General features: G+C 38.9%; 1 protein-coding gene across 1 annotated transcript in view; it reads left to right on the top strand.

Annotated features, from left to right (window-relative positions):
• Positions 1-12,439, top strand: part of LOC142109278 (uncharacterized) — a 36,163-nt gene extending 23,724 nt beyond the window's left edge. Inside the window, exons 3-7 of the mRNA XM_075193396.1 lie at positions 5,759-6,154; positions 7,474-7,869; positions 9,197-9,695; positions 10,091-10,188; positions 12,088-12,439. Of these exons, the coding sequence (XP_075049497.1) occupies positions 5,759-6,154; positions 7,474-7,869; positions 9,197-9,387 (983 nt within the window). The 3' untranslated portion in view covers positions 9,388-9,695; positions 10,091-10,188; positions 12,088-12,439. The remainder of the gene's footprint in view (positions 1-5,758; positions 6,155-7,473; positions 7,870-9,196; positions 9,696-10,090; positions 10,189-12,087) is intronic.
• Positions 12,440-14,753: the final 2,314 nt, after the last annotated feature.

The raw sequence follows: 14,753 nt of genomic DNA, 5'->3' as shown, positions 1-14,753 counted from the left end.
GGGCTGGGGTGAACTTGGTGGAGCAGCTGGTTAGTCATAGAGGCATGCACTCATTCCCTGAAATAAGGTAGGAGTTTGATCTATCTCCTCGAGAACAAATGGTTTATTTCCAAAAAAATACATTTTATCACAATCTCAGGTTACATAGCTAAATTTGGGAGCTACCCAAATACTTTGAATTAATATGTATGACATCCAAGGCATTCAACTGTTATCCTATATAAATTGCTTTTGCAAAACATTTCTCATTCAGTGCCATAGTTTTTGATGCCTGGAATCGAGAATTGTCTAGATCCCTGACCATTAATGAATTGCTGAAGATATTTTGGGCCACTCAAGCGTGCTCCTTCAGCTATCATGGTGGTCTATGACTCTTAACCAAATTCTGAAAGTCTCCCCTGAGGTTTGTGCGTCCTGCTGGAGGTGCAATTCGAGTCTGGGAACTTTTCTACACATATGGTGGGAATGCCCTAAGCCTGACACATATTGGAAAATGGTGCTCAGTCTATGCAAGGAAATTGTGGGATCAGAGATACCAAATGAACCTTCATTCTGGCTCCTCTTCTCAACTCCTCAATCTTCATTTATAAGAAGTCCCTCTTGAGACATCTAAATAATGCCTCTACGGCGATTATCCCTGTACACTGGAAATCTACTTCACCTCCTTCCATTAAGGAATGGTTTAACAGAATTAATTATTACTTATCTGTGGATGAGATCACTTTAGCTGGGCTAGATACATTTCAAGAATTCTCTTCCACTTGGTTAGCATAGATGGAATTTTAAGAAACCCCTACACAGGGCCACCATTCGGGGGGTACAGGAGGTACCAGTGTATGGGGCCTGGACTAATCAGGGGGCCTGTCATCCAAGGCCCACACTTTTTTAAAAAAAACTAATCGGTTGAAGCCCTGCCCAAGCCCTCCTCCCCCAGGACCAGCCACCAATGAGTTATCTTCTTTTCTAATCCCGCCCTATCCCATCTGTTCCTGTCTACCCTCTCTCTTCTCCTATCCAGTCATCCCCTCTATTCCTACTTCCCATGCCCTATCCTGTCCTCTACCCTTCCCCTCTCTACATGTGGCTGTGTGGCCGACTTCAGCTGCTTTGGATAGCTAAGTGACATGGGGTGATTAATGTTATTTGGGGGATGGGGCTTTTTTTAATAATATTTAGAGTGGGTATTATTGCTAAGGATGTGTATTATTGTTATGGGTGGGGTTTTAATTTTTAATATGAAGGGTGGGTACTAAGGGTGAGTATTAATGTTATGTGGACTCTGATGGGGTTAATACTAGTAAAATATTCCCCAAAGTCAGTGCAAAGAACAAGATATTTCCCTCTCCTACTCTTTCTCAGATCATAAAAGGGCTAGGCTCTTTCTCTCTTTGGTAAAGGGCATGTGAGGAGGTCTTTGAGTCACATGAGGAGATCTGTGGGGCATGTAATAGACAGGTGGGAAGTTTATAGGGCATATGAAGACGTCTGAAAGCATGTGGGTAGGTCAGTGGGGCATGAGGAGAGGACTGAGGGCCATGTTGGGAGGTCTAAGGCCATGTTGGGAGGTCTGAGTGTCATGACTCCATACTACATTGGCCTGAGGGGACTGTGGGTGGTCAACTAGAAGGAGGTGCTCTGTTTGTTTGGTTTATAGTGGGTCCCACAAGTTCTGATGGCAGCCCTGCTCCTACATATAAATCGTATCTTACCTCTTAGGTTGTCCTCATAATTACCGTCATTCAGGTTCCGCACCACTCATCCCTACTCTGATTTATACAACTTAACAACCCCATTTGTAGAGTACACTTTTTTGCGCTATTCTCAATTTATCTTCCCTTCCTCTCAATCCTTCTTCCCCTCCGTGCCTACTTCTCCCCCTTCTGTATGTTACCTTGTTCCTCCCATTTGGTTTTGCATCTTGATACATACGTTTAGGTTAACATAAAAATGTTTGTATTTACCAGCATTATTCCTTTTGTAACCTATTGATATGCTAATACTGGTAATTTGCACTTAAAAATGTGAAAATAAAGAGTATATAAAAAACGTCTTTAAAACACCATATTCTATGAAAAAAAAACCCAATATATTTCCCAAAAGTGGTTGCAAACTGGAGAGAAAAGTGGTGGTATTTTTGTTATCGAATATGTAGTTAATTTGACTCAATTTTAAGGATAGATTACCTTCTTTGCTTTCTCAAATTTAATTGAGTTCCCGACTATGGGGGGTATTCAATTGTTGCTTTTAACGCGCTAAAAAAAAAAAAACAAGCGCTCTAAAAATATTAGCGTTAATACTAGAGATGGTCACTGACCCCCGTGTTTTGGTTTTGGATTCGGTTTTGGATCTGGATTACCGTCGTGTTTTGGTTTTGGTTTTGGTTTTGCAAAACCGCCATTGCGTGTTTTGGTTTTGGTTTTGGTTTTGTTTGGTTTTGTTTTGCTATTTTTTTGAAAAAATCCATGTTTTTGGGCCTAAATTAACCCAATTTAGTGCTCCAACTGTTTTAGAGACAAGTAATCTAATTGTTGAGGTAATAAATCATCCAAAAAAACAGTTTAATTCTTCGTAGGTAGGCCTTCATTTATTCTACACACAAAACAGATTGTCTTCCTCTCCATCTATGCATATTGGCAATGCAGCCATCGTCTTTGAATGTATATTACACCCTACACTTATAGTTAAATATGTAAAGAAATGGAAAAAGACAGTTTGCTTTCTGTCTCTATAGGCCCCCCTCCACTTTTTTAAAAAAACTAAAAATTCAGCCATTATAGACTGTACAATATTAATTGACATGGAGAAAGCCAGTTTGGTTTCTGTCTCTCTAGGCCCCCCTCCACTTGTATAAAATACCAAAAAATCCAGCCGTTATAGACTGTACAATATTAATTGACATGGAGAAAGCCAGTTTGGTTTCTGTCTCTCTAGGCCCCCCTCCACTTGTATAAAATACTAATAAATTCAGCCGTTATATACTGTACAATATAAATTGAAATGGACAAAGGCAGTTTGGTATCTGTCTGCATCAGATCCTCTCTCCACTAGGAGTAAAATAGAAAACTATTCAGCCGTTATATAATCTAGAATATAAATAGAAATTGAGAAAGGAAATTTGGTATCTGTCTGCATCATAATCATCAACATCATCATTAGCGCCCTCGTCGCCTACACAAATCTCCCCCTCATCCTCTTCTAATTCCAAAGTGGCATCCTCAATTTGTGTATCACCGGCTACACTCGGGCTATTAAGGCACACATCAGCAGAATGCTCACTATTAGACATCCCACTGTTGGATGGACTCTCCACAGGGATTGTTGTCATTTGTGAATCAGAGCAAATATTCTCCTGTAATGCTTCACTGTTATCTTGCAGCTCGGCTTTGACGCGTAACAGTAGTTGTGCACCAATTGTAGGCTCGGTAACTTTTTGGGATCTGCCACTAATAGCCAAAGGTGAAGGCCTCATTCTCTCTTTGCCACTGCGTGTGTAGAATGGCATGCTTGCAATTTTTTTTTTATCGTCACTTAACTTTTGCTCAGTTACACTTCTTTTTCGCTTCAATACAGTAAAAAAATTTTTGGTTTTTGTTTTTTGCACTAATTTGGAAACACTCTGTTGTTTGACATCACCTTGGCCAGATGACGTACTGGGAACACTAACATCAGGACTGGTGACAGAACCTGGTTGCTCATTCAGATCATATGTGGACTGCTTTGAATCCATTCTGAGCGCAAACCACTGGGGAGTGCTAAAAATTATTTGGTAGATACTGCTGAAAGATATGACTTTTGACAGCCAGAAATATTAATGCACAATTAGGGAGGACACCCCAAAAGCACTGAGGAGTGCTAAAAATTATTTAGTAGATACTGCTGACAGATATGACTTTTGACAGCCAGAAATATTAATGCACAATTAGGGAGGACACCCCAAAAGCACTGAGGAGTGCTAAAAATTAATTAGTAGATACTGCTGACAGATATGACTTTTGACAGCCAGAAATATTAATGCACAATTAGGGAGGACACCCCAAAAGCACTGAGGAGTGCTAAAAATTATTTAGTAGATACTGCTGACAGAAATGACTTTTGACAGCCAGAAATATTAATGCACAATTAGGGAGGACACCCCAAAAGCACTGAGGAGTGCTACAAATTATTTAGTAGATACTGCTGACAGAAATGACTTTTGACAGCCAGAAATATTAATGCACAATTAGGGAGGACACCCCAAAAGCACTGAGGAGTGCTAAAAATTATTTAGTAGATACTGCTGACAGATATGACTTTTGACAGCCAGAAATATTAATGCACAATTAGGGAGGACACCCCAAAAGCACTGAGGTGTGCTACAAATTATTGAGTAGATACTGCTGACAGATATGACTTTTGACAGCCAGAAATATTAATGCACAATTAGGGAGGACACCCCAAAAACACTGAGGAGTGCTAAAAATTATTGAGTAGATACTGCTGACAGATATGACTTTTGACAGCCAGAAATATTAATGCACAATTAGGGAGGACACCCCAAAAACACTGAGGTGTGCTACAAATTATTTAGTAGATACTGCTGACAGATATGACTTTTGACAGCCAGAAATATTAATGCACAATTATGGGGGACACCCCAAAAGCGCTGGGGAGTGCCAAATATGAAGAAAAAATAATAAACCTCTATCCTCCTCTCTGCACTAGCGATTTTGGTTAGAGCAATTGCAAGAACAATATGGTATTCTCTGTCCCTGCTCTAATTAGCCTATGACTACACCCTGCTCTCTCCCTCTGTCAAATGGCGATGGATTGCTGTGGAGGCGTGTATTTATAAAGTTGAAGTATCGCGAGAACCGAGTCCCGAGATCCGACGACGTCACAATGACGTTCGGCCTCGATTTGGATTCGGAATGGGCGGGAGAGTACCGAGCTGCTCAGCTCGGTACTCGGATACCCAAAGTTCGGGTGGGTTCGGTTCTCGGAGAACCGGACCCGCCCATCTCTAGTTAATACGGTAATTACTCGCTAAATTTCATCTCGCAGCTCCCTGAGCTGCGAGATGAAATTCAGCGAGTAAACTACCGTATTAACGGTATTTACGCGCATATTACCGTATAAACGGTAATATTTTTAGAGCGCTCGTTTTTTTTGTTTTAGCGCGTTAAAAGCAACAATTTAATACCCCCCAGAGTGTGATCTGGCCACCAATGTTATTCTTAATTCTAGTGTTCAGTATCCTTATTGGCCAAAACATAAACAGACAAATACACTTTGAATAAGAATCACTCAAACACAGAGGCAACCTTTTCAAGTGAACAAGAATGCTGTAATATGTAATAATTAGCAGTGTAGTTGTTGATTATTATATCAAAGTTAGATACTGAGAATGTACCCTAGACTGTTATTGCCTTAAAGCAGCAATCCCACAAAGCTCTCTGCTCTCAGCATTTTATGTGATGGCAGAAGGAGGAGAAGAAGAGGGATAATGTCACAGCACAGAGAGAGCTCAGAGTTACATTCCAAATCCTTTTTGCCCACTACATTATGTGTCATGTGACTGTGGTTATCATGGTACTCCATGACACTGTAAAGAATTATAAATCATTAATAGCACCCTGAAAAGAAAAACAAATGGCAAATACCAACATAAACTGCCACAATGATTTATGTTAAAAAAAAAAAAAACACCTCATTTTTTCATGGCATTGCTGCTCTAATATTTCTTTATAAATAGCATGTTGTTATTTTATTTTACCTATAGAAGACACCATGACATCTTCAGGGTCATCAACTTGCAACGATGAAAAGAAACTAATTGTCTGCCTGTACCACGAGGCTGCCTATGAATACCCCAAGACAGACAAAGAAAACAAGAAACAAAAGGAAGACAAGAAAGACCGCAAAAAGAAGGGCAGCAAAGTGTTTACAGACCCCAAAGACAAAAAGGATACAGAGGGCAAAGCTAGTAAAGAGAAACTGGAGCTTCCGGCCTATGATGGTTCTTTGGACAGTTCAAAGCAAAAAGATTGTACAGACTCCAAAGACAACAAGAATACAGAGGACAAAGCACGTACAGAGAAGATAGAGCTTCCGGCCTATGATGGTGCTTTGGACAGTCCCAAACAGACAGACAGCAAAAATACAGAGGACAAAGCAAGTAAGGAAAAATTAGAGCTTCCGGTCAATGTTGTTGCTTCTGTCTATATATCACAATTGTTCACAGTTTTTCTATGTGTTTTCGTAATTGAGAAATAATTTTAACTACCTTGTGTATCCCACTAAATGCCACAATGTTTTGTCAGGACAGATAGGGATTTAGTTTGGTAGCTAATTCTATTTTAAAAAATATACTGTTCTATGATATTTTTTTTTTCAATTAGCAAAAAACTTAGTTGGCTAGACGTCCCGAGTCTAGGGAAAGCGAATGTACTGTATGTGTATGCTATGTAAGGTATGATGGAGGTACAGAGACTAATCAAAGAAAGGTGACTTCATTTTTTTTATGTTTATAGATTTATTTATTTTTTAACTATTTACTTTGATTCATTGTTCTTAAACCAAGTCTTGGGTCTACCTTTTGCCATAATAGATTCAATGTAAACTGTATCTGAGAGGAGCTGACATATCAGCATACTCTGGGTCTATGAGTGCTGATAAACAGGGAATATCTGTGACAAATTTTCCTGGTGGCTCCATGGACTTCCCTACTCATAGGAAAATCCATTATGATGTTACTATTGTGACATCACGAGATATCCTGCGAGTAATCGGGAAATCCATGCCTATCCACCCAGTATACATAGTGCTCACTACACAGTGATGTGTAAAGTGATCCGGTGGCCAGGAATCATATATAACGATTTAGGTGGATAGGTGTTGATCAACAACCAGGCTCTGTATATGGTGCTCATGTTGTTGTGTACAACCGTCATAGGGAGTTGGTATGTTAGGGCACAGTTGCGTCAACTGATAAATCTACCCACTCTTGATATCCAGAATAATATGTAACAATTTTTGGACACTTCCCTGGAACCTGAGGTAGACAAAAACATCCAGTGTATGGGACTGCATGCTGTGGCGCACAACTGTCATATTGAGCAGACATAAATGTATATTATATATATAAATAAAGATATACAAAGATATATATACGTACATAGTTATATAAACACCTTAATACAAAAAATGTTAATTTATTAGAATTTTTAGGACAGTTTACCACCACCTTCTGCTTCCTCCATTAACACTGGGGTTGTTGATCAATATATCAAAGTTAGATACTTATAGAAGTTATCCTAGTCTGCTATTGCCTTAATAGTTCTCTCATGCTTACAAAGAATGGCTGCTGTTACAATATATAACACTCTAACAATAAATACAAAATAATATAAATAAGTAGAAGTTATAAAGATTTACTATATGTAAAAGTAAGCTATTTTGCTAAACATCCTGTAATTTACGTTTGTTTACCTATAGAAGACACCATGACATCTTCAGGGTCATCAACTTGCAACGATGAAAAGAAACTAATTGTCTGCCTGTACCACGAGGCTGCCTATGAATACCCCAAGACAGACAAAGAAAACAAGAAACAAAAGGAAGACAAGAAAGACCGCAAAAAGAAGGGCAGCAAAGTGTTTACAGACCCCAAAGACAAAAAGGATACAGAGGGCAAAGCTAGTAAAGAGAAACTGGAGCTTCCGGCCTATGATGGTTCTTTGGACAGTTCAAAGCAAAAAGATTGTACAGACTCCAAAGACAACAAGAATACAGAGGACAAAGCACGTACAGAGAAGATAGAGCTTCTGGCCTATGATGGTGCTTTGGACAGTCCCAAGCAGATGGACAACAAAAATACAGAGGACAAAGCAAGTAAGGAAAAATTAGAGCTTCCGGTCAATGTTGTTGCTTCTGTCTATATATCACAATTGTTCACAGTTTTTCTATGTGTTTTCGTAATTGAGAAATAATTTTAACTACCTTGTGTATCCCACTAAATGCCACAATGTTTTGTCAGGACAGATAGGGATTTAGTTTGGTAGCTAATTCTATTTTAAAAAATATACTGTTCTATGATATTTTTTTATTCTATTAGCAAAAAACTTAGTTGGCTAGACGTCCCGAGTCTAGGGAAAGCGAATGTACTGTATGTGTATGCTATGTAAGGTATGATGGAGGTACAGAGACTAATCAAAGAAAGGTGACTTCATTTTTTTTATGTTTATAGATTTATTTATTTATTTATTTTTTAACTATTTACTTTGATTCATTGTTCTTAAACCAAGTCTTGGGTCTACCTTTTGCCATAATAGATTCAATGTAAACTGTATCTGAGAGGAGCTGACATATCAGCATACTCTGGGTCTATGAGTGCTGATAAATAGGGAATATCTGTGACAAATTTCCCTGGTGGCTCCATGGACTTCCCTACTCATAGGAAAATCCATTATGATGTTACTATTGTGACATCACGAGATATCCTGCGAGTAATCGGGAAATCCATGCCTATCCACCCAGTATACATAGTGCTCACTACACAGTGATGTGTAAAGTGATCCGGTGGCCAGGAATCATATATAACGATTTAGGTGGATAGGTGTTGATCAACAACCAGGCTCTGTATATGGTGCTCATGTTGTTGTGTACAACCGTCATAGTGAGTTGGTATGTTAGGACACAGTTGCGTCAACTGATAAATCTACCCACTCTTGATATCCAGAATAATATGTAACAATTTTTGGACACTTCCCTGGAACCTGAGGTAGACAAAAACATCCAGTGTATGGGACTGCATGCTGTGGCGCACAACTGTCATATTGAGCAGACATAAATGTATATTATATATATAAATAAAGATATATGAAGATATATATATGTACATAGTTATATAAACACCTTAATAGAATTTTTTTAAATTTATTAGAATTTTAAGGACAGTTTACCACCACCTTCTGCTTCCTCCATTAACACTGCGGTTGCTGATCAATATATCAAAGTTAGATACTTAAAGAAGTTATCCTAGTCTGCTATTGCCTTAATAGTTCTCTCATGCTTACAAAGAATGGCTGGTGTTACAATATATAACACTCTAACAATAAATACAAAATAATATAAATAAGTAGAAGTTATAAAGATTTACTATATGTAAAAGTAAGCTATTTTGCTAAACATCCTGAAATTTATGTTTGTTTATCTATAGAAGACACCATGACCTTCTCAGAGTCATCAACATCCAACATTGAAAAGGAACTAATTGTCTGTCTGTACCACGAGGCTGCCTATGAATACCTCAAGAGGGATACAGACAACAAGGAACGCAAGAATGACCGTAAAAAGAAGAACAGCAAAAAAGATCTCAATGTTAACAAAAACACAGATTACAAAAGCTAGTAAAGAGAAATGAGTGCTTCTGGTTGATGATGGTACTTCAGACAGTTAAAAGCAAAAGCATTTTACAGAACCCAAAGACAACAGGAATGCCAAGAACAAAGCAAGTAAAAAAAATGAGTGGCTCCGGTTGATGGTGCCACTTCTGACATTTCAAATCAAAAGATTCATGGCTCAGATGACAAACAAGCTAATAATCCTTATTGTCCAGTCCTTGACAGCTCATTTAGCTACCAAAAGATTTCAAGAACTTGCGTAAATGGTTTGCTTTAAACTAAAAGAAGGAACCAACAAAGTACACAGAGCACAAGGTAAGAGTCACACTGCTTTTATGCACATTATTTCACCCTCCTAAATCACTTTTCTGAATTTTATAGCTGGAGTGCAGGAAAAGTGCCGCCCATTTGCTAAATACAGTACTTCCTTATTGTATGCAGTTTATTTCAGTGTGCCTTACATGGTCATCCACTATATCCACTTTGTTAGTGATTAATGTTGTAGTCCTTTTTATTTCCACTGTACTCACTAGCTCCTCTCCGATTCCTCTGCAATATCTTCTATCTATCTATCTATCTATCTATCTATCTATCTATCTATCTATCTATCTATCTATCTATCTATCTATCTACTGCATTCTACCATTGTATGCAATGATTATGGTCAATAGTTGTACTAATTACAAAACCTCCGCGTTCATTGCTTTCAGAAGGGAATCATGACCTCATACTTAGCACAATTAACGGAACTGCAGCAAGAAAATTGATCCATCCCCACTACCAGAGAAGCAGTACGGAAGCATAACCAGTAAGTGAACACCACAATACACTATGTCACGTCTGCATGACATCAGTTCACAAGTATGTATGTGATTAAGGGGCATATTTATCAATTATCAGGTTTGTCACCCTATATTTACTCCTGCATTTTGCATTTCTTCACTCTGAGATTTCAGAGCTACATTTTGCAAGAGCTGGAACAGAACTTCCAAAAAGGGACTGTCCCAGTGAAGAAGTTCAAACAGGCACACGCAGAGGAGCCCACAGTAGGAGGCTGGGTTACTTCACAATCCTGCTAATAGACCTGCTCATAATGACAATTGGTCAGATGATCATGTAACCACAGTGGTTAGTAAGTAGAATGGTCAGATGATCATATAACCATAGTGTATAGAAAGTAGAGAAGTCAGATGATCGTGTAACCACAATGGTTAGTAAGTAGAGCGGTCAGATTGTCATGTAACCACAGTGGTTAATAAGTAGAGCGGTCAGATAATCATGTAAACACTGTGGCTAGTATGTAGAGCGGTCAGATAATCATGTAACCACAGTGGTTAGTAAGTAGAACAGTCAGATGATCGTGTTACCACAGTGGTAAGTAAGTAGAACAGTCAGATGATTGTGTTACCACAGTGGTTAGTAAGTAGAACGGGCAGATAATCATGTAAGCATTGTGGCTAGTATGTAGAGCGGTCAGATGATCGTGTAACCATAGTGGTTATTAAGTAGAAAGGTCAGATGTTCGTGTAACCACATTGGTTAGTAACTAGAGTGGTGCCAATAACTCAGCAACAATAAACAGATGATCTTAGTGCCATGGGTGATTTATGCTCTGATGACAGCGGAGTCCCTGCTATCTTGGCAATATGTGCTGGTCAAGCTGGAATGGTACCAGTTCCCCGTCTATTGCTCAGAAGGAGGAGGAGGAATACAGGGGAGGGATCTGAAGAGATGCCTCTACTCTGCTTTTGCAATGAGAAAAAACGCCATCTGAAGATGATGTGAGTAACCAAAATAAGCTCCTCAGAGCTTGTTAAATATGGTCATTTCACAGTCCCTCTAGTATTCTGCTGACAGGTGCCACGTTCATCTACTCATAATAAAAAGAAGTTCTTAGAAAAGTAATTAATTAGCAACATATTATGTACTTTACTGAGGCCTATCATTATATAAAAAATTATAATGTTATGATGGGTTTCATTTTATATTTCTAAAAAAAGTGATGTTATTATTGAACTGAGAGCTGTGATGTCAGAATGCAGTCATAGTGGAGCATTTGATCTCATTATTAGAACTTCACTTATTCATGGGTATAAATACCTGGTGCTCAGTACTGAGTACCCCAACTCCTGTAACATCTTCAGGAATGATTCTTCTGTAGCCTGTGTAGTGAATACAACATCATGTAAGTTCTCTCCACACTTTTGTGGACAGATCTTGTTTTGTGTAGTTTTTTTTAACTTTAATAAGCTGTCATTTTAATCTTCTAAGTTTACTAGAAAAGTAATCAGTGATAAACACACGAGGTTCTGGATATTACTTGAATTAAACTCTTCATCACCAGAAGTATTTCACACATTTGTGACCAGACAGTTTTCTTATGTGTTTGCGTAATCGAGAAATATTATAATTGCCATGGGTACATTACTAAATTCCAGATTGTTTTTTACAGAACAGATAGGGATTTGTTTTGGTATTATAGAGAAATAATACCGCACCAAGAAAAGTGTACCATCCCCACTGCCATAGAAGCATAAGTAGTCTCTAAAATTCTTCCAACAGGTGTCCCATTCATCCACTCATAATAGAAAGATGTCCTTAGAAAAATAATCAATTGACAATATATTTACTGAGGCTCATCATTAATCGAGGAATGGTAATGTTAATATTATGGGGTTTTTTTAATATTCAATTTTTCTCTTTGTAGAAGATCAATAGTACTGCAAATCCTTGCTATCAGAAGAAACAGCAATGTCTCAAAGTTCTAACTCAATGATCAGTAGCCCACCATCAAAGTATATGAAGTTTGTGCCAGAGCCATTGAAGATATTACCCACAGCACCTAAACACAATTGTTTAATGTTTCTTTCTACAGATACACAAGGGCAGAAATGTCTAATGTTCTTTTCCTCCTTGGAAGGAGAACCTGTGTCTGCAACACACAATTCCACCACACCAATAGTCAGGAGCTTATTGCTAAAAACTCCAATTTCTGATTCCTTCTCAGCACTCATGGAGACTTCAGAGTTTCAACCTCAATCAAAACAAAATGAGACATAATCAACAGATACAAGGTTCATCATTAACTCCAAAGATGAAGAAACTGAAGAAACTGCCATCAAGTATGTCTAACGGATCCACAATATATAAGATGACTTGGGTTTCCAAGAATCATTCCCAACTAGAATTAGGATTGATAGATCTTACACTGCTGGCATCCAGTAACCCAGTTATCATGAGCAGTGCACATACAAGAAATAGTGGATCCTCCACCATCATAAGTCTCCAAAATAATTTTGTAGGCATCCAAAAAGAAACCCATGAACCCTCAGCTGTCATCTGGCTCATTGCTCTCCATTATAGAAAAACAACTCGGCAATTGGTTTTCTAACTCCAGACAACAGTGGGGAGAAATTAGGCTACAGTTTCTTCCCATTAGAACCAAGCGACAGTTCTGAGCAGCATCCTACCTGCATATCGGAGGCACTACTTCATAGAGCAGTATCTCTCTGTGAAATACTAGCAAACATTATTTGTGGGGAAATATGTAATTCACTATGCTCATGGATCACAGTAAAAGCTGCAGAACAAAAACAATGTTTTCCATCATTTATTACATCTAATATCTTAATTTTGGTCTAACAGAACCCAAGTTTATCTGCAGAGCACACTTCTGCTTAAGCCTCTCCTTCGTCATCATCATCAGCTATTTATATAGCACCACTAATTCTGCAGCGCTGTACAGAGAACACACATCAGTCCCTGCCCCATTGGAGCTTACTGTCTAAATTCCCTAACACACACACACACACGCACACGCACACACACACACACGCACACACACGCACACACGCGCACACACGCGCGTTACACACACGCACACACACACACAGATAGAGAGAGAGAGACTAAGGTCAATTTTTATAGCAGCTAATTAACATACCAGTATGTTTTTGGAGTGTGGAAGGAGACTGGAGCACCCAGATGAAACCCACACAAACATGGGGAGAACATACAAACTCCACAGAAAAGGCCATGGTCAGGAATTTAACTCATGATTCCAGTGCTGTGAGGCAGAAGTGCTAACCACTACGCCACCGTGCTGCCCCCTCTACTTTCGCTATTTTTTAAACTAGCTGCTCCATCATCTCTCATCTAAAGATGCTAACTATATTACTTTACATTACAAACTTGAACAGAACCACTTTTCAGGTCATATTATGTATCTTAGAGGTAACCAGTGAGTGAGCCATTGTGCAAAGGGAAAAATCACAGATGGCAGCGCAAAGCTGGAAATGCTTTTCCTGAGGGGTTGGCACAAAGGTCTCAGCTGAGGCATAGCCAGAATAAGAACCCAGCTACCATTTACACAACTAGGCTTGGATCTGAGCACCTTGTTATATTCAATCTTCAGCTCCTGCTCATCCAGGGATAGAACAACCTGTACTCAATCAGATCTTTGGAATGTTCACAGCTGAACAATCCATTTCAGGAGATAACTGTGCGATCTTGTGTGATGCAGTGATCTGTCCATTAGCATGATCATGTAAGTGAGGACAGTATTACATGTAACAAGTGAGTAGAAGGCCATGCACTAAGTGTTAAAAAGTGTAAGTAACAGGGTCTTACAACAGCACAGTATAGTGGTGTGTGTCTTCTGTTAGCTTCATGTGAGAAGATTGTTGTGTCAAATTCTCTTGTATAAGTCCATGCACCCATCCTTGCTTTAGAAAATGGGAAAAATGTGTCTTTAGTTGAAGTTTGCATCTGACCATAATCCGCAAAGAGAATTTCCTGCCTTAATATTATTTATTTATTATGAGGAGTCACAGATTCCGTAGAATCTAATTCAGAAGCAAGAAACAAATAGATGAGGTAATACATGTAATAAGCACAGATGAGTGTGAGCAGTGATAAGTCGGGGAAGAGTAGAGTAAGGCAGGGTAGGGAGTTCCAAAGATTGGAGGCAGCTCGGTAATCAGAGTTCAATTGAGGCGGTGGTCAGAGGTAGAGCGGAGTGGCTGGGTAGGTATGTTCCTCGAGACAAGGTCAGAGATGTATGGAGAAGAAGTGCTGGTAAAGGCTTTGTAAGTGAGGGTAAGGAGCTTAAACTGGATTCTGAAATTGATAGGGAATGAATGAAGGGATTTATACAGAGGAGTAGGAGAAGAGGAGCAATGGTAGAGGAAGATGAGCCTAGCCTCAGCATTCTGTAAGGATTGAAGGTCAGAAAAGTGATAGGAAGGCCAGTGAAAATGAGGTTGCAATAGTCGAGACAATAAATGATGAGTGAATGGACCAGGATATTGCTTGCTTCCTGAGTGAGGAAGGTTTGAATTTTTGTATTTTATGGAGGAATAAGTGGAAGGATTT

This window comes from Mixophyes fleayi, chromosome 1, assembly GCF_038048845.1.
Source record: "Mixophyes fleayi isolate aMixFle1 chromosome 1, aMixFle1.hap1, whole genome shotgun sequence".
NCBI classification, from domain to species: Eukaryota; Metazoa; Chordata; class Amphibia; order Anura; family Limnodynastidae; genus Mixophyes; species Mixophyes fleayi.
This window is presented reverse-complemented; position numbering and strand designations above follow the sequence as displayed.